The sequence below is a fragment of the Alnus glutinosa genome, chromosome 13 (assembly GCF_958979055.1).
Source record: "Alnus glutinosa chromosome 13, dhAlnGlut1.1, whole genome shotgun sequence".
NCBI lineage: Eukaryota > Viridiplantae > Streptophyta > Magnoliopsida > Fagales > Betulaceae > Alnus > Alnus glutinosa.
In genome coordinates, this window is record NC_084898.1 from 7,106,718 (window position 1) to 7,130,360 (window position 23,643).

Sequence of the window (23,643 nt, forward strand, 5' to 3'; positions counted from 1 at the left end):
AAACTTTTTTTATAGACAAAAATTCTATTTTTCAACACAGTTTTAAACGAGGCCTAAGTATTTTTAAGCTCTAACAATAAAATTAGTCTTTAAGACCCGTAGAAAGAGAAATACATATACTACACTATCATTCCATTGAGGCTTTAGCTAATGTGGCAGTACTTATCAGCCGTACTGTCACATCAGTCTAGTGGCATTGGAATGGGACGATAGCGAAATGAGTAATGCGACACATCACTCCATTATCTCTTATTCCCTCAAAAATTATGTGGCGTGATCTCCCAATCAAAAAAATTAATTTTCATGCACCAACTGTCCCATCAGCCATATTGCTACATCAATCTAGTGGCATTGAAACGGGACGAGAGTGTAGTGAGTAATGCTATATACATTACCCTATTATCTCTCATTCCCTCAAAGTTTTTATGGCGTGATCCATCAACTAAAAAAATTAATTTTCATACACCAAATACTATGAAAAGCCACTTTACATACACCAAATAATATAATGAGATAATAAAGTGACATATAATATTACTCCAAGTATGGGTCGTACAGATCTAATGATTGATTTAGAAAAATAATGTATAAAAGATATAAAATTGATGTGCATGTAACATGTCTCTCCCAGATAGGGGTAGCCCGATCAAAAAGAGGAAAACTATTATATATATATATATATATATATATATTATATGACATGTAGTACTATATATAATATACCGTCTGCCGTGCCTAAAAGTAGAGGCCTGGAAGGAGTAAGATCCAACGGCCTACATTTTGCCGCGACGTGACATTAGAGACTCCAACACGCCACGGGAAGGTGTGGCAGAACGAAGGCTACTAGCTATTAGCTATTACCAATTCGTATACTTTTTTATAGTAGGTAAATAACTGGTATTTTTCATTTCTTAGAAAAAAAAAAAAAAAAAAAAAAAAAAAAAAAAAACTGTTATTTTTCATATTGCGTAAGAAAAGTCATTTTGTTTTCTTGGCCAGACATATAATAAAATTCTAAACATGTTTTTTATTTTGTTTTTTGTTTTTATTTCTATTTTATTTTATAGGTAAATGAAGAAGAATTGTAACTAAAAATAACAAATTAAGATTGAGCAACACAACAATAAGAACCAAAGAAAGCAGACAATAAGAGGCAATACATCAAATGAATGACACGGGCCTATTGATTCTTGGCACGAATGCCAATAACTCATACCGCCAGTAAAGGCGGTTGAACCAGGTGTTAGATGTGGCTTTTAAAATTATTATTGGCTGGATCATTATTTGATTTTGATCTAATAGTGATTTTAAATAGGCATGATACATTGACATTCCATAACACAACTGCTAACCATCTTTGTCTACATGGCAACATTTACTTTTAATTTATAATTTTTTTTAAGAAATAAAAACCATAAAACTAGTTAGGGAACCACTTTGCCACATAGACAAAGTGATTAAAAGTTGTGTCTTGGAGTAGCAAAAGATCATATCTCGATTTTAAAAGTCACATCAATTTTAAAAAAATATAAAAGGATAATCCTAACATTACTCATAATACCAGAATTTGTTGAGTATTAGTTTTAGGATCAGACTTTCATGTTGTTAAGAAAAGTAAAGCATATCCGTTGTAGAAAACATTGACAGTCCATATTCATCTCCATTACGGCAATTCATGTTCAAGCTTGTTTGAACTTTAAACATGATGACATGTCATATCCGCATCGAGTAAGGATAGAAACCATTTTTTATTCTCTCAAAGTTAATGTGATTTTTAAAATTATCATTGAATTAAAAGTCAATAGTAATTTTAAAAACTACATATATAAAATAATGGCCAAATAATGCAATAGCTTTGGTTAGAGCAAAGCCCAAAATGGCATAATCAAATGATTGTTTAGCCAATGATGAATTTCGTGCCACAGAATGGATCAAAGAGCTGAACACGTTTCTAATACCGACAGTAGCTCTTGCCGAAGCAATTGTAGCAACTCCGGCACCCATTGATTTTTTAAGAGGATAAAAAGATAATCTATGATATTAATTTCATGCGCATCATAAACTTTGGATTTCAAGCATGAGTAATAAGGCCGTCCATATTTGAGCTTGTTTGGGCCTTACTTTCTTCGAGCATATGCTTAACGAGTTCGGAAACATAGGGTTAGGATTGTTCAAATTCTTTCCCAAACAAATAGAGTCCGAACGAAGTCTCACATAAGTGCAATTGGATCCCTTTAATATATTTATATTTGTATTCTCTAAATATTACATGCATATATATATTTTCTATACATTTATTACATTTTTTCTATAAATAGAGACCTTTTATAATATATAAAACATAGATCAATATAACGAAGACGTAACTCTAACGGTTTCATCGGTTTCTCTTTTTTATTTTTCTCTCTTCTTTTTGTTTTTCATATTTTATTTCTCGTAGTATATTTCTGCATCTAACATTTTCAAGATCATCATGAAAACTAAGATATCTATCAAGATTATATTAGGTTAATTATATATAGTACGTGCAACATTATCTTATCATTAATGGCAACGAAACAATGAAATAAAAACTCATTTTTTAAACTCAAGTTGTTCATGCAGTTAATGGGTTTCACCAAACGTGGCCTACAGGGGTGTAGGTTCTCGAGCTTCGATTACTTTCCTGCAGAACAGTTTTGGTGTGTTTCAAACATAGATTAGTTTGGTTATTGAAATAGAATTTGAAATTGAATAACATAACTACTCTTCTTAAAAATGAGAAAGAATGATCATTCTTAAAGGAATATATTTTATTTTATTTTTAAAAAAAACTGCTCATATTATTTTATATATTTTTTCTTAATTTTTATTTTTTTTTAAAAATAAAAATAGAGTCGAAGGTAGCCTCGCCACCATCGATGGGCTTTGGGGGTGGCTACGATCACCCCCGACTCTTCTGTGGGTGGTGGCCACCCATATATAAGTGAAAACCTTTTTTTTCTTTAAAAAAAAAAATTAATGTAAAATTCTTAGTAATGTTAATTCGATTCTAATTAAAGTATTTATATATTGTCACCAAATTAAAGAATATAAATATTTATTTTATTTTACTTTTTTTTTATTTTCAGTAATATATAATTATTTACTTCCTCAATAAAATATTTATTTCATAAACCAAAACACAACGATCAAATGTCAGAAGATTAGGTCCCATTTTATAAATATCAGGATCCATCATCCTCTGATGGTCTGACCATTATTATTTCATTATTATTTTTATTTTCTTCTAACTTAATTTACACGAGTTCAAATATAAGTCCTTCTGTCGGGCAAATTGTTAGGCTAGTTAAAATGACGGTTCAGTACAAGGCATTTTATGTTAAGACTCCAAGTATAGTAATAAGAGTAATGATAATCAGAAGCAAGGCGGGACAGAATTATGGCAACTTCTTTCCAAAAACTTGGATTATATTTGTCAATTTTTTTTTTTTTTTTTATTCCAAAAAAAATATATTAACAAACAATTCAAAACATAAAACACTCAAAATAGTTATACTTTTAAGTCATAATTTTTTTTTTAATTTTTTTTTTTATAGAGAAATGATATTTGTATATTATTTGTCCATTTATTGTTCATCTTTATTCTAAATCGATTGTTGGATTTGTGAGTTCTGCAGATCCGGTGGTTAATTTAAAAAAATATGTGCATGTAACATGTCTATTTTTTTTTTTAAACATTGAATAATAAAATATTTGGTTAGGACTATCATGCCATCTTAGCGAGATATTTGTGAGATTAAAATTTAATTTGTAACATTAGTCAAAACATTAACATACCTTAGTATCTCATGTAATTAGGAACGGAGCCAAAAACTATATTGGGCAAGCTGAGGGTTCAAAAATTTTGTTGCTAAGGACCAACAAGTTAATTTTTTTCTTTTTTTTTTTTTACCTATATTTTTTCTTTTAAGAATTGAGGGGTCATAGCCTATATCAGGGCTTACCAACCCTCATTTCTTCATCCCTGCATATAATTGTATAAATTAATATTAATCTTCACACTTATTTATTACACTAATTTTATATAAATCATCATATTATATTTTTAAAAAGTGATATAAAAAATTACTTAAAACATGTATTGATGTCGTAAATGAGTTTGAACATGTTACATGCAAGTACGTATGTAACATGTTCATACGTCCGCATGCGCACGTAAGACAAGCACAGGAATCACAGGATTGTACTCGGGGGGCCTAAAAGGAATTTATCCTTTCAGCGTACAACCATTTTGTGGCGGGTGACCCATCTAAAATACGCGGCGGGTAATCCAACCAATTCTCATGACCCCTTTGGCCATGGAGGTCAAAGACTGAGCTGGAGAAAGAAGAAGAAGAAGAAGAAAGAAACCAAACCAGGCCAAAGACAAAAAACCCCACTAGGCAGCAGGCCTATACTTTCCCAAACCCAAAACACTAGAGTTTTTTTTTTTGTTTGAAAAAAAAGAATGAGAGAGAAAGAAGCATAAAAAAGAGCGAGAGAGAGAGAGAGAATGGAAAGGGAAGGGAAAAGTGGGGAAGGGGGAGCAGGAAAGGAGGAAAATTTAGGAGAAAAGTTGAGGAGAGGGGTATTGTTGGAAGGGAAAAGAGGGGGCCCTTGCACTCCAGTGCTCTCTTGGAGACTTTGGGCGCCTCCTACTGCCCATGATACCATCATTAGGGGCTACCCTTTTCACCCTCCTCCTTCTGCTAGAAAGCTCGCCGCGGCTCTCTGGGAGTTCCAGCAACTTTATTTTCCACGGTCTAAAATGCACCGTGGTGTCAGTAATGCTGGTCCTGGGGCTGACTCTAGGCTGCGCCGCCACCAGCACCACTATAATAAGCTCAGAAAGGACAAGGGTCTGGATCTTTCCCACTTTTTGGCTGATAATTCTACTACTTCTCCTGACCAGGTATTGGGGTTTTTCTCTTTTGCCTAGATTTGAGGTGTCTGATTTGGGTATTTTTTTTTTTGGCATGTTTGAGTTTCTGGGTATGTCCAATTTTTAGTGGGGTTTTTCTCTTTTTGGTTCTTTCAGATTATTTTCCTAAAACCTACATTTTTACTTGGGCAAGATCATGTGTGGATGAGTGTGTTGATGTTTGTGAGTATTTTTTTTTGTTCTGTATGTATTTGTTTATTAGTGGTTCTTGTGATTCATGGGGTTTCAGTGTATGGAGTTTCTTGTGTCAAGGCAAAATCACTTGTTAAAATGTCACGTGTTATTAGACTTGTTGTTGTTTTCTTTCTTTTCCGTAAATATGTGTTATACCAAGCATGTTTTACTCGTTTAAAGCTTCGGCGTGGCTCTTTCATTTATAGATATGTTTGTTCGTCCAGATGGGCAGGAAATGTGAATGGGAGAATAGATTTTTTTTTTTTTTTTTTTTTTTTCCCTTTTTCTTTTTCTGGTTAAAAGGGGGGTTTTTTGAATTTTCGTTGTGGGTTTCTGGGATTTTTAATCCTCTTTAATTGGGCCATTGGTAAAGATTGTCTGATGTTTGTTCTTCTCATTGATTCAATTGTAGAACCTATTTTACATCTTATGTTGTCTTGTTGATTTTCTTGTTATTCATTATCGTCGTTTGTTTTGAATCCGTGGTTCTTCTTCTTTTAATTCTCTACTCAATGGTTCTCATACAAAGCAAAGAACTCTGAAGTTTCATTTTCTATTTGGTGAGGATTTCTACTTTAATGATTAGATGTTTCTTGTTAACTCTGCCGTGCCATATACGTGCTAGCTGCTTTAATCTTACTAAATTAACTTTTGTGTGGAACTCTCACATGAATTGTTTGAAAGTGCTACATATTTCTTCAACCCTGATTATGCCACCATTTCTCTGTTTTACTCCATGGATAATTAACTAAAATAATGACCTTGACGATTGAATGAAGAAGCATATATTTGATACGAATTGCTCAAATTGAGCAGTGAGAGAGATGTTTATTATGTATTGTGTTATCTCGTAACCTGGCCAATTCTAAGTATATCTACTCCACTCTGTGCTATTTATGGAGGTTTGAACACTTCTGTGTTTTGGACATCCCTAGAAAGGATGGACCTCTTAAACCAAGGTTGGAAGTTATCTCTCTTAGATTTATTTTAAGATAAATAAATAAATTTATTTATTTTGAGTATTTGAAATAATTATGAAATCTGTTTTATATCTAAAAGTTTTATGTGCATTTAATTGAAAGATTTACATCTTCAAGTCAATCCAAAATTTTGGAGGGAAAACCAAAATTTTCAAGTGTAAGAAGAAAAGTTGTCCCACATTGGCTAGATACAAAGATGTCTAATTGAGTGACGTAGAAGAGAGCTAGCTGCCTAGCGGCGGCAAAGCCACTCGCGTCACGAGCACGGGCAATGGGTGTTATGAGGTGCACTTTACATGTGCATATCGGATTGAGGAACTCTAATTTATTTTGGAAATTAAAAAGTTGACTAAGACTAGTCTCGGTTGACTCTACTTGATGCATCACGGGTCCATACAAAAACCCGAGAGTCTCGATAGAAGGCTCGGGAAAAGCTTGGTCAACCGAGATAGTTTGGTCGATCCGGGTGCGAAATTAAAGAAAATCTGAGCGTTTTCTAGCCGTTGGAAGAGTGTAATATGCTATTTTAAGTGTCTATTAAATTGGATTTGGTGATTACAATTCGTGACCATTAGATCAAATGATTTTGGACCATTGGATATGTCCAAAACCACTATAAAAATATGACCCTTTGGTCATATGCAAAGACACAATCTCATAGCTTTTCTCGATTCTCCTACATATCTCTTGTTTTTTTTATTCTCTTCACAATGGTGTTTTCTTGTTACTCTAGAAAGTGTTATTCTAGAGTAATATTGGGGTTTCATTGTATTCTGTGAACTATTTTGTCAAATCCTTTAGCACTGAAAAATGGGACAAAATAGGTTTTAAAGATATCATTGTTGCGATTGAGCCTTGAATTCTCATTTTATTTTGCCTTCATAATTTTTTCTCTTGTATTCCATAATATTTCCAACAATCTCTTTGCAACTGAGTTTTATCTGATGATCCCTGCCAGCCGGGGAGTGCAAGCAGTTTGAGGAGACATGTTGCTGCATCACTGATGCAACATCATCGATCAATTGAAAGGAATAATCACGCCCTGCAGCCTGTATCTCCTGCAAGTTATGGTAGTTCCATGGAGGTAAGCATCATGATCTTTTTGACAAATTTTGAAGTTAATGCTCTTTCACCATTAATTTCAAGTAGATGAGCGATACCACATAAAATGATTATTTTCATTATGGTTTAGTATTGGTTTTGCCGGAGACAATACTATTAAGAATCCAGAATAAGGCAGACTGCCTATGATGCGTCCTACACAAACTGATGAGGCATGGACCAGATTCACAAATTTGTACCTTTGAATACTATGTGAAAGACTATGGAGCAATGCATATTCCTTGAATTGTCAAGAATGCACCTAGGGAAGCATGACCCTGTAGCCCTTGGGCAGTGGGTTAAACCAATTGACGTGTTTTATTATACATAATTTTGGAGTATTTCTAAGTTGTATTATGAATCTGAGTCAAGTGTGTCTGCATAAAGTTGACTCCAAAGATATTACTCACCTTAGAATGTGGACCTTATGTTTTTTTCTCATTGAACTCCTGTCTTGGTATCTTAACCTTCCAAAATCAGTTCTCTCCATCATACTCATTCATTGGTTTACATGCCTTTCTCTTGCAGGTGGCACCTTATAACCCTGCAGTCACTCCTACCAGTTCTTTGGATTTTAAGGGAAGGATTGGTGAATCACATTATAATCTTAAGACATCTACAGAACTGCTCAAAGTATTAAATCGGATCTGGAGCTTGGAAGAACAGCATGCGTCCAATATGTCATTGATAAAAGCATTTAAAATGGAGCTGGACCAATCCCGTCACAAAATCAAAGAGTTGCTTCGGGATAGGCAAGCTGGTCGACATGAGATGGATGATTTATTGAAGCAAATTGCAGAAGATAAACTAGTTAGGAAGAGCAAGGAGCAGGAACGGATCCATGCTGCAGTTCAGTCAGTGAGAGATGAGCTGGAAGATGAGAGGAAGTTAAGGAAAAGATCAGAGAGCCTCCACAGAAAGTTAGCTCGGGACCTTTCTGAGGTGAAATCTTCTCTTTCTATTGCTGTGAAAGAGGTGGAAAGGGAGAGAAAATCAAGGACATTGTTGGAAGACCTCTGTGACGAGTTTGCTAGGGGAATTAAAGACTATGAACAAGAAGTCCATGCTTTAAAACAGAAATATGACAAGGATGGGGCTCGAAGGGCTGACCGAGATCGTCTTATTCTTCATATATCTGAATCATGGCTTGATGAACGGATGCAGATGCAGCTAGAAGAAGCCCAGCATGGTTTTGCAGAAAAGAACTCAATAGTGGACAAGTTAAGCCTTGAAATAGAAACCTTCCTTCAAGCTAAACGCCTGGATAACTCTAAAAGTATGGATAACCAGCTGCCGAGAGATCGCCGCAAGTCACTTGAATCTGTCCCTTTGAATGAGGCTCTGAGTGCACCTCAGGACATGGGTGATGATGAAGATTCTTTAGGCAGTGATTCACATTGTTTTGAGCTGAACAAACCAAGCAACAATGACTTAAAATCACATGGGGATGAAGCTGCGGATGGTCATATTGATGAAGCAGTGAAATCAAATGAAATGAAGAGAAGTTTCATCTCTCATCAACGGGTAAAAAGTCGAACTCCATCCGGCTTGCAAGTTAAGTTCGAAGAGCAAATGGCCTGGGCTATGCCATGCAATGGAAATAAGAAGTCCCAGGCAGTAGATACAGAACAGGGTAAAACCACAGAAGCGAAGCCAGTTGATGTAAGCATATCCCAAAAGTCTGAACATTGCGAAGCCACTGAAGACAGCAGTTACCATGATAGGAATATACATGATGAAATCCATGGGATGAGTTCCAATTACATGGTTGATAACCTAATAAGCCAATTCTCATTGTCGGATGGCGGGAACTTAAATCCTGACAGTAATTATGGGGAGGCTTCCTGCAGTAACTCGGGATGGAGGAATCAGGCAAGTCCGGTACGACAATGGATGCCAAAACTAGCATCCCCAGATCTTGATGTCACTGAATCTTCAAAATTGCCTCCAGGCTTGAAGGAGAATACTTTGAAGGCAAAGCTTCTTGAAGCAAGGTCAAAGGGTCCACGCTCACGTTTAAAAGCTTTCAAACGCTTCTCATAGGTTTCCAGAATTTACTGGTTTAAAGCTTACAAAGGTTCTAAAAAGCTTCCTTTCAGGCTTATGGGAGTGGATGGGTCTGCCTCTCCAGCTGGGAATTTGCATTCTGTGAATATTGGCCATGTTACCTTCTCTGATTTTGGATGTCACTCTTTATTTTTAAATGATGATAGTTCTGTTCTATCTTTTGTAATTTTTGTAATTTAAGTCTGTATATGAGTGTAATGTTACTACATAGCTACATGGATAAGAAGAATTTCCGGACCCATTACAATTTTGAGTAATTACTTTTGAGCCTTTCTGCTCTCATCCCAGGTAGTCATCACTACTCCCTCTCTCTCTCTCTCTCTCTCTCTCTCTCTCTCTCTCTCTCTATATATATATATATATATATATGGAAAGTCTGTTTGTTTCATTTGTTGGAAATGATCCTGAAACCATGCATGCAAATGCTTTCCAAGTGTTTTTTTTTTCGCTCTCTTGTTTGTATATTCAATGATCGTTGTATACAAATCCCTGTTCTGCAAGTCTACTTCTCAGAAGGTTATTGAGCAGATTAAGTAGCCTTTTACTGCCAAACTTGGTTGGGTATTGTTTGTAGACAGAAAAAAGGATGGAGGATTTGAGCAATCTTGAAATGATTCAAAAAATATTATTCGGTGTTTGGTTCGTATGAAAAATCGTTAGATACTTTTTCATATAAAGAATATAACTAACGAAATAAATAAACAATTCAACAAAGTTTAATTATTATTTAAAACATATAAATGTAACTTACAATTTATTTTGTCACGCATAGTGTTAATTTATTTAATTATCCTTGATGAGTTTTCATATTTTAAATTCGCTGCATGATTTCTTTATTGGTTAATAAGTCTTGAATATATCATTTTCAATGTCTGCAACCAGATAATAATCTATCCATCGCTCTTCCATTCGATTATGTTAACAATATTTATTACTAAAAATGGCAAATTTTTCTCTGAATTTCTCTAGTTAGTCAATGTAATTAACTTTGCATAATTTTAATTAACTCTTAAGTACCCATGCAATCACCGGCGGAGCCGGCATTTGAGATTTGGAGGGTAAAATTAAAATTAAAAAAAAAAAAAGAAAAAAAAAAAAAAAGAAAGAGGGGAGGGGGCAAAACTAAATAAATAAAAAATTTAGGGGTAAAATTTTAATTTTTAATATTTTTTTTGTGGAAAAAAATGGTGTGTTGCGAGGTGTTAATGGCCACGTGTTAGGCCTCCATGCAAACGAAGAAGTAGGCAGCGAAGAGCTTTATGGTGGCATCTTGATCTCTTTTGATGACATGGTGAAGACATGAGAAGCTTCTTCTTTCTTTGGATTCCCTTCAATAATGGATAGTGTTTGTTCATCCAGATCTATTACAGTCGTACATAGTGTGTATAGTGTTGGACATGAGAATATGGCATAAAGGATATATAATTAAGAGAGTATATAGACAAGATTTTTTGATTTTTTTTTTTTTATTTGAAAAGGCGGGAAGGGGCGTTCAGTGCAATTACTTCCCTTGGGCGTGATCATTGGGGTTCCCACCCACTGTGAAATGTTCGGTTTGAACCATAGCTATTGCTTTGAAAGACGAGCCCATCACTACAGCTCCACCAAAGTGCAAGTTGGTAAAGCCTTTTCTTAGTAGTATATGATTCATGGACTATTACCACAAGCGGGTTTGAACCCATGACCACTAGGAAGAAAGGAGAGGAGAGTTGAACCCTATTCCCTGTTACTTTACCAACTCAACTACCACCTTAATGGTATTTAGACAAGGTATTCAAACATTCTTCCGATTACCTTTCCTGTCGATGGGGTATTTTGTGTCATCTGTATGTCCCAGAAGTTAAGAGCACTAGCAGCAGATTCCCAACCATTTTCCCTAAATTTAGGGAACAAAACTACTTTTTACTTCCCTATAAAAAAAATCACACAATAGATTCCCTTATATTTTCCTATATCAATTAAATATTGTTTTTTTACTCTTATTTTATTCTTTTTCTCTCTTTCCTACTTTTTCTCTCTTCTCTATATCAATTAATTATACTTCTTTTATATTAAAATAATACATAGGGAATGAATAGTAGACATTTATACATAAGGAATTACTATTTATTCCCAACTCCCTCATCTAAATATAGAGTATCTGCTGTGAGAAGTTTTTTGATTTTTTCATGAAATTTTCTCTAAATATAGGGAAGGAAACCAATATAGGATAACTGCTACTAGTGCTCTAACATAAGTTTGTTTCTTGATCCTTTTGGTAGAATAGCTGCTCTTTTTTGCCTGCTTGTAGAGCTCTCATCCTGTACCTTTACAATTACCCATGATTAAAAATTTCAATTGAAGTTGACGACTAACTTGATAAATTAAACATTTGTTTGGTTCAATTTATCTGGACGTGCTTTATTTTTAACTTTTTGTAAAAAATTAGGGCCCGTAAAACGGGTTCATGTGTCAGATTTGGGTTAACCCGTTTGACCCGTCGACCTGTTAAGAGTTAATTCTGACACTCCCTGTTTAACTAATAACGAGTTGACACAACCCGACCCGTTTGATACATTTATTAAATGGGTTGTGTTAGGTTGTCCCAACCCGACCTGATTAGCCCTTATATAATAAAATCTATAAAAATAAAAACACAAATTTAAACTAAAAAAAAAAATCATATTATTTGAATAATCATATTACTCCATAGTTGAAAGTATGAAACATTGAGTTGTTTTATTGTTTACTTGTTTTGGTTCAACTTCAAATTCGAAAACTTGAAGAAAAAAAAAACTTGACTAACTTATTTTTTAGTCTCTGCATTTTTTTGCTCAAGTTCTAACTCAATAAAAGAAAAAGACTTGTTTTGTTTTTTATAAGATTTTTTTAGTTTAATCTTTACTCTTTAGACATTAAGAGAAAGAGAGAGGTAACATGATTATTTAAGTTTACTTTTTAATGTTGAAAAAAAAAAAAGAAGGTTTAAGTATACAGGTCTACCCAAGGGTCAAACGGGTCGACCTACGGGTCAAACGAGTTGACCTGATAACAACACGTTTATTAAACGGGCCAACCCTTTTCAGCTTAACCCTAACCCTTTAACTTCGTATTAGGTTCAGAGGTCATGTCAAAAATTACCAGCCCAATAAAAAATAGTTCAAATTTCGTTGCATGCACATATTGTTTCAACCCTGATTGTTGATGATTGAGAAAATTTTTACCAATCCATGACTGTTGAATCCAAATGCACAGCTTGGGAGCTCTTCTGCATATGTATAAGCAAAGAAGGATAGTCCATTTGAAAGCGTCGCCTTTATCAAGTATCTGAAAACCCACGTAAAAAGGTTGCAAATTACAAAAGAAAGAGTAACGCTATTTAATAAACTGTTATATTACTGTTATACTCTTAAAATAAAGTGAGAGTAAAATTTAGTCTTTTGATCGGTAAAAACGTGTAAAAAGAAAAATTATTAGTTAATTTTTACTGTCACGTCATTTCAATCGTGTGATAATCTATTAAATATCATTTATTTACGAAAACCAATCGTATTTGATTGACTCAACTAAGTTTTCGTAAAGCCTAAGCCTCCTATAAACATATATTTTTTTGTGATACCAATTACTAGAGGTCTCTTAGGGCCTTCTAAAGCCAGAAATATAGAAATGATTTTGTATCAATTCGATCTGATTGATTGTAAATCAGAAATAGTTTCCCTTACATAGTCTCTTGTAAAACCACTATACAATACTATGAACATTACTTGTAATATCATTGAGAAATTTCCCACATATCTCATTTTCTTTTAAACAAGGCTTGCTATCCTACGGGCTCAGGGAAAGGCCCACTCGCCTTCGAGATGGACCAGGTGCCCAACTAACTTAACCCTTCTAATGGATCGGTAACCGACGGTTCCCCAACGGTTGATTGGAATCATCTACTTACTAAGCCGTGAACTTACGTTTAAACCTGCAAAATGTTTATACAATTCCCAAATTTGAATCTATATTATCATGTAATAAATTCAATTACTTATATTACTAGTTAACATTAAAATTCCCTAGTGCCAACTGGTTACTGTTGATAGAAGTTGGGAAACAATAATGTGTTTCCGGGCGGTAATTAGAGTTCAACTAGTCTGGAGTAAAATTCATGAATTACGATGCATATTTATGTATTGCATGCCTGGGACTCCAGGTAAACATGATATGGACATGCAATTAGGGGTGAAAATTCGGTTACGGTTATTAGTTATTGGCCAAAATAGGTAATCGTAACCCAAGTAGCCGGTTGGTGAAAATTATAAACTGGTTCTGGTAACCAGGTAGCCGGTTACCGGATATGTAATAACCAGTGGTTACCGGTTGGTACTCGGTTATCCAGACCAGATATTGAAATTTTAAAAAATTGGATTTTTAAAACTATTTTTAATATTGGGCCTATTTTTTGGGCATCATTTAGACATTTTTTTTAAAAAAAATTTCATAATTTTTTGTCCAATATGCTGGACTTTGTTGTGGTTGTTATAAAAAAAAAAAAAAAAAAAAAAAAAGACAGATTCTAGTTAGACCATTCTCTCTCACGTACACACACAGAGTGACAGACAGAAGCGAGAAAGAGTGAGAGATGGCGACGGCGTCGTTTAGGTGGTTACTACAGCTACACAAGGACGTACCCAAAGCTGCTCGGTTCTACACAGAGGGGTTGGATTTCACCGTCAATGTTTGCACTCTCCGATGGGCGGAGCTCCAATCCGGCCCTCTCAAACTCGGCCTTATGCAATCCAACAAGTAATGCATTCTCTATCTTCTTTGCCCCTATGCACTGCTTGTGTTTGACAAATTGCCTACAAAATCTAGATACTCGATAATAACTATGTTGTTCTAGAACGGATATGAGATTTATCATACAAATAGGTGGTACCCTTGTGTGTGGAACGAATGGCAGGAAAAATGTAACTGGCTATGAACATGAAATTCATACGGTTTAGGTGATGTACCCAACCGTTTAATTTTGACATGGTGTAAATAAGGAGGTTAGAAGGCAACTTTGACCGGGCTTGATTTCTTGGCCATCAGACTTTTCTTTGGCTTACTTGGAACAATTTTCTTTAGTTAGTTGACCATATATGTTGGATTGGAACATATTCTACAGGAGTTAAAAAGATAATCTTGTTTCGAGTTGGTATGAAGTGGAACTACAGGAAAAATCGGAGGAAAATTCTGTAGTGAGGAAAGAGGGTATTGCTAAATTTTAGATTGAAATTTGGGGGTTCTTTGCATTGCACTTGAAAAGAAAAGCCTTGTGGGTACCTACACGAAGATAGAATAGGAGTTTTATGGCATCTCTGTTTCTAAAAGAGGGTGCATCTGTTCCAGTGGCGAATATGTTCTCCTTAGGTCCATTCCAAGATGCATATTCACTAGTTTGAAGCGGCAAGAGCAGAAAGATGCTTAGATATGGTTCTTCTGGTGGTGCAATAATGAAATTTAACCATGTTTCCTATCCACCTTATATGCAAAACTAGCACGTCAGCTTTCAACGCAATTTGAATGTCTATACCCCGTAATCAATATGTTCCATTTAAGTTTAGTCATGCTTTTGGTTTCTCTTATGTGATGATTGGCTTATTAAGTACGAAATAGTTTGGCCTTCTTTTCCAGTCTTGCAAATTTTTGAAGTTTTAGATGAGATAAGTGGTAGGAAAATCTACTTCACAAGATTTTAATTTTTGTAGAAATCCATCCTATAGTTGAACATGCCAGTTGCTAATGTAGTTTCACAGTGACCATGCCATGCAGAATGGATACTCTTCACTTCTATCATTCACAGTGACTGACATTAACAGTACAGTGACAAAATTGATGGCATTAGGAGCTGAACTAGATGGTCCCATCAAATATGAGATCCATGGAAAGGTAAAGTGACAACTTAAACTTAATTTTTAGTCTTCTTGTTCAGGGTCTAAAGGTCTTGTATAATTTGCTTGGATCAGGTTGCAGCCATGCGAGGTCTTGATGGCCACGTGTTAGGCCTCTATGAACCGGTTTAAGTGCCTTAAGAAATGAGTTACTTCTGATTCTAGCAAACGAAGTAGGCAGTGCAGAGCTTTACTGTGGCATCTTGATCTCTTTTGATGACATGGTGAAGACATGAGAAGCTTCTCCTTCCTTTGGATTCCCTTCAATAATGGATAGTGTTTGTTCATCCAGATCTATTACAGCCGTACATAGTGTATAGAGTGTTGGACCTGAGAATATGGCATATAGGATAATCAAGAGAGTATTTAGACAAGGTATTCGAATATTCTTCAGATTACCTGTCATGTAGATGGGGTATTTTGTGTCATCGATATCTCCCAGAAGTGACAGGAATTCGTTTCTTGATCCTTTGGGTAGCAGAGCTGCTCTTTTTTGCCTGCTTATGGAGTTCTCATCTTGTACCTTTACAATTACACATGATTCAAAATTTCAAATGAAGTTAACTAACTTGATAAATTAAACATTTGTTTGGTTCAATTTATCTGGATGTGCCTTATTTCATACCTGCTGGACGGGAAGATGGAGATACATGTTTGCATGGAAAAATGGTGTTTCTCCAACCTCTCTAATGGAAATCCGGTTCCTCGATGCTGTTTCGACGTTGAGAATCTTACGTGTTCTTGTGTCAATCAGATTATAATTATGTCCCACAGAAACTTCTGCTGATGAACGAATTCTCTGAGGAGACGAGCCATGATATAAACCTTCCATAGTCAACGTGAACCATAAAATCCATAGGAAGGGAAAGTCTACAACATCTTACTGTTAAAGCATCATCAATGCCCGACGCTTCAAGGAGATCGCGAGAAATGAAGTTCCGTCCGATGCCACCCGCCACAATCTCGTCTTCAGTTGGGGGTACTGCATTCAATGTGAATGCCTGAAAGTATGTGGATAAAGAAATTATATACATATCCATCAACCAAGTATTATGAAAGATAGTTAAATTCGATTATGTTGAAGTTAGAATACTTATGGAGCAATCCACATTATGGCATCCAGAGCCAAAACTACTCTATTCCCATGTTTGATAGGTGATGATTTTTTATTTTATTTTTTTAACTTTTTTGTAGAAAATAGTTCAAATTTCGATGCACAGATTGTTTCAACCCTGATTGTTGATGATTGAGAAAAAATTTACCAATCCATGACTGTTGAATCCAAATGCACAGCTTGGGAGCTCTCCTGCATATGTATAAGCAATGAAGGATAGTCCATTTGGAAGCATTGCCTTTATCAAGTAGCTGAAAACCCACATAAAAAGGTTATAAATTTTGAAAGAAAGAGTAATGCTATTTAATAAACTGTTATACTACTGCCATACTCCTGAAATGACGTGTCAATAAAATTTAGCCTTTGATCAATAAGGGCTTGTGAAAAGAAAAATCATTGATCAAAGGCTTTGTGAAAAGAAAAACCATTGGTTGATTTTTACTGTCACGTCGTTTTAGTCATGTGACAGTCTATTAAATATTATTATTATTTCTTTACGAAAACCAATCGAATTTGATTGACTCAAGTAAGTTTTTTGTAAAGCCTAAAATAGAAAATAAAAGAATAGACTATACGTGTGGCCAAGTAAAGCAACATTTCCATCCTCATTGTGGGCTGCCATGGCAATGGAATCACTAACAATGAGAACATCAGAGCAGTCATCTGGAGTATCTGCATTAGAAATTATAGTAGTCTTTGGAAGAAATGGAATAATCTCTTTCCTCAGGTTGATCAGTATTATCTGCATATGAACAACTAGAATGTAAATGATACATTCAACAAAATTCTTTTTGTTAGCCTGAAATTAAGTCGTATAATTACATGAAGAACAGGCACTCCACTGCCCTCAGCTGTCCCTAGGAGTTCATCCCAATATCTGGGAAACTTCTTTTGGTTATTATCAGTAAGGGCTTTGATAAGTGGCTGTGCTTGTGGGGTTTGGGCAAAAGGTAGGAGCTGTTCTTGAAGAATCAGGTCTTTGGCCAATCTGCTTCTGATGAGATTGGAGAACCTTTGACCTATTAGCAAACCCATCTGGTAAGCATCTCTACAGGGTCCAACTTCAAACATTTCTAGCACTTTTCCTTCCAAATTTGAGCTCTCCATTTGAACTACTCTCTGTAGAGAAATTGCCCAATTAAAGTAAGCCTTCAAACGGATCGCTCGCCGACGATTCCCCAACGGTTGATTAAAATCATCTACTTATTGAGCCATGAACTCATTGTTATACCTGCAAAATGTATATTAAATTCCCAAATTTGAATCTATATTATCTTAGTTAACATTAAAATGCCCCAATGCCAAGTGGTTACTGTTGGGAGAAGTTGGGAAACAATGATTTGTTTCCTGGATAATTAGAGTTCAACTAGTTTAGATTAAAATCCATGAATGACGATATTATGCATATCTATGTATTGCATACCCTGGACTCCAGGTAAACATGATATGGCCATGCAATGTATGGTGGATAATAAGACTTTCACATGCTAGGGCCATGCAATGTATGGTATATTCGAAAGTGTTACCATGTAGCATTTTTTCTATGCTATCAAAGGCCATTGGCTCTGGAGATTACCACAAAACTCCACTTCAGGCAGGAAATTACCACAAAACTCCACTTATGGTGGGATAATACCACATATTCACAAATACTTTCTGTGAGTATTTTATTAACAACAAAATAAATTTTAAATTGAAAAGAACTCCTAATTAGTGAAATACAATACTTGAGTAACTAACATCACAATAGTAAATATTCGTAAATATAGAACAAACCTTTATCCTCTTCTTTATTTAACATGGTATCAGGCCATAAAGAAGCCAATTCTCATCAATGGCTATCTCTTCCGCAAACGCTTCTTCTTTCTCTACTACTAGGGGCGGAGCTACGACGTACTTTGGAGGTCCATGGCAACCCCAAAAATTTGATAGAGAAAGACTGAGAGGCTGAGAGAGTCCAAAACTGAGAAAGACGAAACTTGAAACTACAAGTGGTGGGTGTTAAGACAGAAGGCTGAAGCCTATTTATCTTCTTCATAGGCTCATAAAGAAACTAGTGACAAAAGAACAAAAAAAATGAAGGCCATCTTCTAGTCAACTTGAGAAGAAAAACAAAAAAGAACTACCTAGAAAGTTTGTTATATAATTCTAGATGATAGAACTCTCTACTGTAACACTAAGACTTTATAAAAATAAATAATAATAATAATAATAATAACGAAACCTATAAAAATAGTGCATGAATGGAAATTGAAAGGTAAGTGTGAAATTTATTAGTGCAGTAGTGTAATAATCTACTCCCAACAATATAATATTGTTTGTTTTTTGCTCTTTCGAACCAGGCTTTCATGTGATTACCTATCCTGATACTACTCTCATAAAAGTACGTTTAATTGTGGAGTTTTGATATGTTTGGTCATTACAGTTTTAAAACGCATTGTATCAAGAAATGTACAAATATATCGAGGCGATGTGAGACGTTACAAGTAGTACTAAAGTTTATTTGGCAAAGTAAAAACTAGGCGTGCCTTTTTCAACAAAAGTACTAATTAAAATGCAACACCTTTAGTATTTTTTTTAAACAAAAATAAATAGATAACTTCTTTTTTCTTGTGTTATATGCTTTCTTCTCCTATGGGCAATTTTTTTTTTTTTTTTTGTATGGGTATTTGGTGTTTGGCACTGGACTGTCTTCATAATGGGTTTGAAAATTTACAGCAATCCAACATTCATCTACTCATCTAGTTATAGAGTTGGTGATTTTGTAGATTGGGAGCTGGAGAGAGAGTATGAGAAGTTGCATTTTGTGAAGCAGGAAAAATATAAAAATTTAGAAGTGTTTTTCCATACTCAGCCGAGCCACCACCACGACGAGCGTACTGCCACGACGAGCTCAGCCGAGCCACCACCACCGCAGACGACTCCGACGACCCATCCACCGTAAGATCTTCTCTGTTTTGTTTCGATTTTCCTTCTGATATTCTCTCCTTCATACAGATCTGATTTTTTGAGTTGCTTGATCTGCGTTGGGTCTGGAATTTTTGTCTGTATGAGAGTAGTCTCAAGACCTATTGAAATCGAGGAGTGATTGGTTCACACCATTGTTGTGCACAACATTTACACAACCACTCACCAATACATTGGTGGACCTATGCACGTGAACCTATGTGCATGGGTTGTGTAAATGTTGTACATAGTAATATTGTGCAAAAATAATTTTTCATTGAATTCTATTTGTTTGTTTTTGGTACTTGCAGGGTTAAATAAGATTGCTATTTGCTGCTAATATTGTGGTTTTTTGACTGTTTGTTGAAATTCATAATCTTGTCATGGTTACTGCACCTTGCTTTAGCAAAAGATATTGAGGGTATGTTTGGTACAATTGAATGATGATTGCTTTGTCATGGTCACTGCACCTTGCTTTAGCAAAAGCTTGTCTTGGCTGTAGTTTGAGACTTTATCTTGTTCCTGTCAAAATTTACAAAAGTAAAAATACTTTTTATACAGAGTTAGATCATTCTCTCTCTCTCGTGTACACACACAGACACACAGAAGCGAGAGAGAGAGTGAGAGATGGCGACAGCATCATTTAGGTGGCTACTACAGCTACACAAGGACGTACCCAAAGCTGCTCGGTTCTACTCAGAGGGGTTGGATTTCACCGTCAATGTTTGCACTCTCCGATGGGCGGAGCTCCAATCCGGCCCTCTCAAACTCGGCCTTATGCAATCCAACAAGTAATGCATTCTCTATCTTCTTTGCCCCTATGCATTGCTTGTGTTTGACAAATTGCCTACAAAATCTAGATACTTGATAATAACTATGTTGTTCTAATAACGGATATGAGATTTATCATAAAAATAGGTGGTACCCTTGTGTGTGGAACGAATGGGAGGAAAAATGTAACTGGCTGTGAACATGAAATTCATATGGTTTAGGTGATGTACTCAACCGTTTAATTTTGACATGGTGTAAATAAGGAGGTTAGAAGGTAACTTTGACCAGGCTTGATTTCTTGATAATCAGACTTATCTTTGGCTTCCTTGGAACAATTTTCTTTAGTTAGTGGACCATATATGTTGGATTGGAACATATTATATAGGAGTTAAAAAGATAATCTTGTTTCAAGTTGGTATGAAGTGGAACTACAGGAAAAATCGGAGGAAGATTCTGTAGTGAGGAAAGAGGGTATTGCTAAATTTTAGATTGAAATTTGGGGTTCTTTGCATTGCACTTGAAAAGAAAAGCCTTGTGGGTACCTACACGAAGATAGAATAGGAGTTTTTTGGCATCTCTGTTTCTAAAAGAGGGTACATCTGTTCCAGTGGCGAATATGTTCTCCTTAGGTCCATTCCAAGATGCATATTCACTAGCTTGAAGCGGCAATATAGGATTATAACGTGTTTGCTAATCTGCCTGCTTCAACGTATGGCAGTATGCTTGTATATGTAGATAACCGAAACATCTAGATAATCACTAGATGTTATGATATGGTTCTTCTGGTGGTGCAATAATGTAATTTAACCATGTTTCCTATCCACCTTATATGCAAAACTAGGACGTCAGCTTTCAATGCAATATGAATGTCAATACCCCGTAATCAATATGTTCCATTTAAGTTTAGTCATGCTTTTGGTTTCTCTTATGTGATGATTGGAGTATTAAGTACGAAATAATTTGGCCTTCTTTGCCGGTCTTGCAAATTTTTTTTTGATAAGTAGGTAAAAATATTATTGAAAAAAGCGTATGACGTCCCTAAGTACACAGGCTGGTCTTGCAAATTTTTTAAGTTTTAGATAAGAGGTAGGAAAATCTACTTCATAAGATTTTAACTTTTGTAGAAATCCATCCTATAGTTGAACATGCTAGTTGCTAATGTAGTTTCACAGTGACCATGCCATGCAGAATGGATACTCTTCACTTCTATCATTCACAGTGACTGACATTAACAGCACAGTGACAAAATTGATGGCATTAGGAGCTGAACTAGATGGTCCCATCAAATATGAGATCCATGGAAAGGTAAAGTGACAACTTAAACTTAGTTTTTAGTCTCGTTGTTCAGGATTAAAGGTCTTGTATAACTTGCTTGGATCAGGTTGCAGCCATGCAAGGTCTTGATGGCCACGTGTTAGGCCTCTATGAACCGGTTTAAGTGCCTTAAAGAAACGAGTTCCTTCTGATTCTAGCAAAGGAAGTAGGCAGCGAAGAGCTTTATTGTGGCATCTTGAACTCTTTTGATGTCATGGTGAAGATATGAGAAGCTTCTACTTTCTTTGGATTCCCTTCAATAATTGATAGTGTTTGTTCATCCAGATCTATTACAGCCGTACATGGTGTGCAGAGTGTTGGACCTGAGAATATGGCATAAAGGGTAGTCAAGAGAGTATTCAGACAAGGTATTTGGATATTCTTCAGATTACCTGTCATGTAGATGGGGTATTCTGTGTCATCCATATCTCCCAGAAGTGACAGGAATTCGTTTCTTGATCCTTTTGGTAGCAGAGCTGATTTTATTGCCTGCTTATGGATTTCTCATCCTGTACCTTTACACATGACCCATGATTCAAATTTTCAATTGAAGTTGACTAACTTGACAAATTAAACATATGTTTGGTTCAATTTATCTGGCTGTGCCTTATTTCATACCTGCTGGACAAGAAGACGGAGATACATGTTTTCATGGAAAAATGGTGTTGCTCCAACCTCTCTAATGGAAATCTGGTTCCTCGACGCCGTTTCGACGTTGAGAATCTTACATGTTCTTGTGTCAATCAGATTATAACCATGTCCCGCAGAAACTTCTGCTGATGAACGAATTCTCTGAAGAGGCGAGCCATGATATAAACCTTCCATAATCAACATGAACAATAAAATCCATAGGAAGGGAAAGGCTACAACATCTCAGAGCCAAAACTACTCTAATCCCATGTTTAATAGGTGTTGATTATTTATTATTATTTTATTTCTTTTAAACTTTTTGCAGCAAAAAAGTTCAAATTTTGTTGCACAGATTGTTTCGACCCTGATTCTTGATTAATGAGAATTTTTTTTACCAATCCATGAGTCCATGACCGTTAAATCCTAATGCACAGTTTGGGTGCTCTCCTGCATGTGTAAGCAATGAAGTATAATAGTCCATTTGAAAGCGTTCCTTTGATCAGGTAGCTAGAAACCCACATAAGAAACGTTACAAATTACGAAAGACTACTGCTATTTAATAGACTGTAATTGAATTTCATATAAGGATGACGTGGTGGTGAAAAATCAGCCTGTAGATCAATAAAAGCTTATGAAAAGAAAAATCAAGTTTTGATTTTTACTGCCATTTTATTACAGTCGAATGACAGTATATTAAATAACATTTCTCATTATGAAACTAATCAAATTTGATCGACTCAACTAAGTTTTCGTGAAACCTAATATAGGAAGTAAAAGAATAGAGTATATGTGTGGCCAAGTAGAGCAACATTTGCATCCTCATTGTGTGCTGCCATGGCAATGGAATCACTAACAATGAGAGCATCAGAGCAGTCGTCAGGAGTATGGCATTGGAAATTATTGTAGTCTTTGGAAGAAATGGAAAAATATATTTCCTGAAGTTGATCAGTATTATCTGCAGATGAACAACTAGAATGTGAATTATACAGAATGCAGAATTTGCTATCTGCCCATATGTAGGCAGATGGTGATTTTGAGTGAGTGGAGGCTGATATTATCTGCCTCCACCTACCCATATATACATATAAACAAATATTTTCCTATTTTAAAATGATTTTGTTTCGGGATTTAATTCCAAAACAATGCCATTTCGTCTTAAAAATGATTTTAATAGAATTATTTTCCTTTCTTCCTCTTTTTCGAAGAACAATCAAGCAAAATTCTTTTTGTTATCATGCATAAGACGAAAATGCCCTTCAGATTTTTTTATTTTTTTTTTAAAAAAAATGCTACAGCCACGAAAATGCCCATCACGGGGAAAAATCCAGCTTGCCGGACAGTCTGTCCTCCAGCGACGTCGGAAAACTCCCGGCTCCGAGGTCCCTGACCAACGGCCGCCAGCACGCCCCAGAGCCCCGACAGGATCGAAAACTCCCGTCCAACCAGGACCTTGACCCCCCGACGACCGGCGAGATCTGGATAGAGACAGAGATAGAGACCCCCCGACGGCCGGATCTGGATCTCTATTTTCTCTCGCTTTCCATCTTCATGCATCCTTTGAGAGATCCGGTTGGATCTCTTAAACCCACACCGGTGTACTCACCAAGAGATCCCAAGCAGGCGGTCGTCTCATCGATGGATACGTATTGAAAGGACTATATATAAAAAGAAAAGTATCACGTG

General features: G+C 35.7%; 4 protein-coding genes across 7 annotated transcripts; 3 read left to right on the plus strand and 1 right to left on the minus strand.

The window, feature by feature from the left end:
• Positions 1 to 4,337: 4,337 nt before the first annotated feature.
• On the plus strand, positions 4,338 to 9,583 carry LOC133854404 (uncharacterized protein At5g41620-like). The gene is made up of 3 exons (XM_062290600.1): positions 4,338 to 4,933; positions 7,076 to 7,201; positions 7,747 to 9,583. The coding sequence occupies exons 1-3, from the start codon at positions 4,535 to 4,537 to the stop codon at positions 9,259 to 9,261; spliced, it is 2,040 nt and encodes a 679-aa protein (XP_062146584.1). The 5' UTR covers positions 4,338 to 4,534; the 3' UTR covers positions 9,262 to 9,583.
• A 4,243-nt stretch (positions 9,584 to 13,826) lies between these two features.
• LOC133854885 (uncharacterized) lies at positions 13,827 to 15,767 on the plus strand. The gene is made up of 3 exons (XM_062291150.1): positions 13,827 to 14,055; positions 15,051 to 15,183; positions 15,261 to 15,767. The coding sequence occupies exons 1-3, from the start codon at positions 13,892 to 13,894 to the stop codon at positions 15,315 to 15,317; spliced, it is 354 nt and encodes a 117-aa protein (XP_062147134.1). The 5' UTR covers positions 13,827 to 13,891; the 3' UTR covers positions 15,318 to 15,767.
• Positions 14,963 to 18,355, minus strand: LOC133854883 (uncharacterized). Of its 2 annotated transcripts, XM_062291149.1 has the most exons (8): positions 18,076 to 18,350; positions 17,122 to 17,530; positions 16,875 to 17,041; positions 16,448 to 16,550; positions 16,070 to 16,186; positions 15,811 to 15,984; positions 15,585 to 15,708; positions 14,963 to 15,515 (listed from the first exon to the last, which is right to left on the minus strand). In XM_062291149.1, exons 2-8 carry the CDS (start codon positions 17,404 to 17,406, stop codon positions 15,376 to 15,378), a joined length of 1,110 nt encoding a protein of 369 aa, XP_062147133.1. In that variant the 5' UTR covers positions 17,407 to 17,530; positions 18,076 to 18,350; the 3' UTR covers positions 14,963 to 15,375. The 2 variants fall into 2 exon arrangements, with proteins under 2 accessions (XP_062147133.1, XP_062147132.1); XM_062291148.1 differs by having other exon boundaries at positions 14,963 to 15,708; positions 18,076 to 18,355.
• A 602-nt stretch (positions 18,356 to 18,957) lies between these two features.
• LOC133854609 (uncharacterized) lies at positions 18,958 to 21,921 on the plus strand. Of its 3 annotated transcripts, none has more exons than XM_062290847.1 (4): positions 18,965 to 19,239; positions 19,852 to 20,036; positions 21,189 to 21,321; positions 21,398 to 21,921. In XM_062290847.1, the coding sequence occupies exons 2-4, from the start codon at positions 19,873 to 19,875 to the stop codon at positions 21,452 to 21,454; spliced, it is 354 nt and encodes a 117-aa protein (XP_062146831.1). In that variant the 5' UTR covers positions 18,965 to 19,239; positions 19,852 to 19,872; the 3' UTR covers positions 21,455 to 21,921. The 3 variants fall into 3 exon arrangements, with proteins under 3 accessions (XP_062146829.1, XP_062146831.1, XP_062146830.1); XM_062290846.1 differs by having other exon boundaries at positions 18,967 to 19,239; positions 19,807 to 20,036; XM_062290845.1 differs by lacking the exon at positions 19,852 to 20,036 and having other exon boundaries at positions 18,958 to 19,239.
• Positions 21,922 to 23,643: the final 1,722 nt, after the last annotated feature.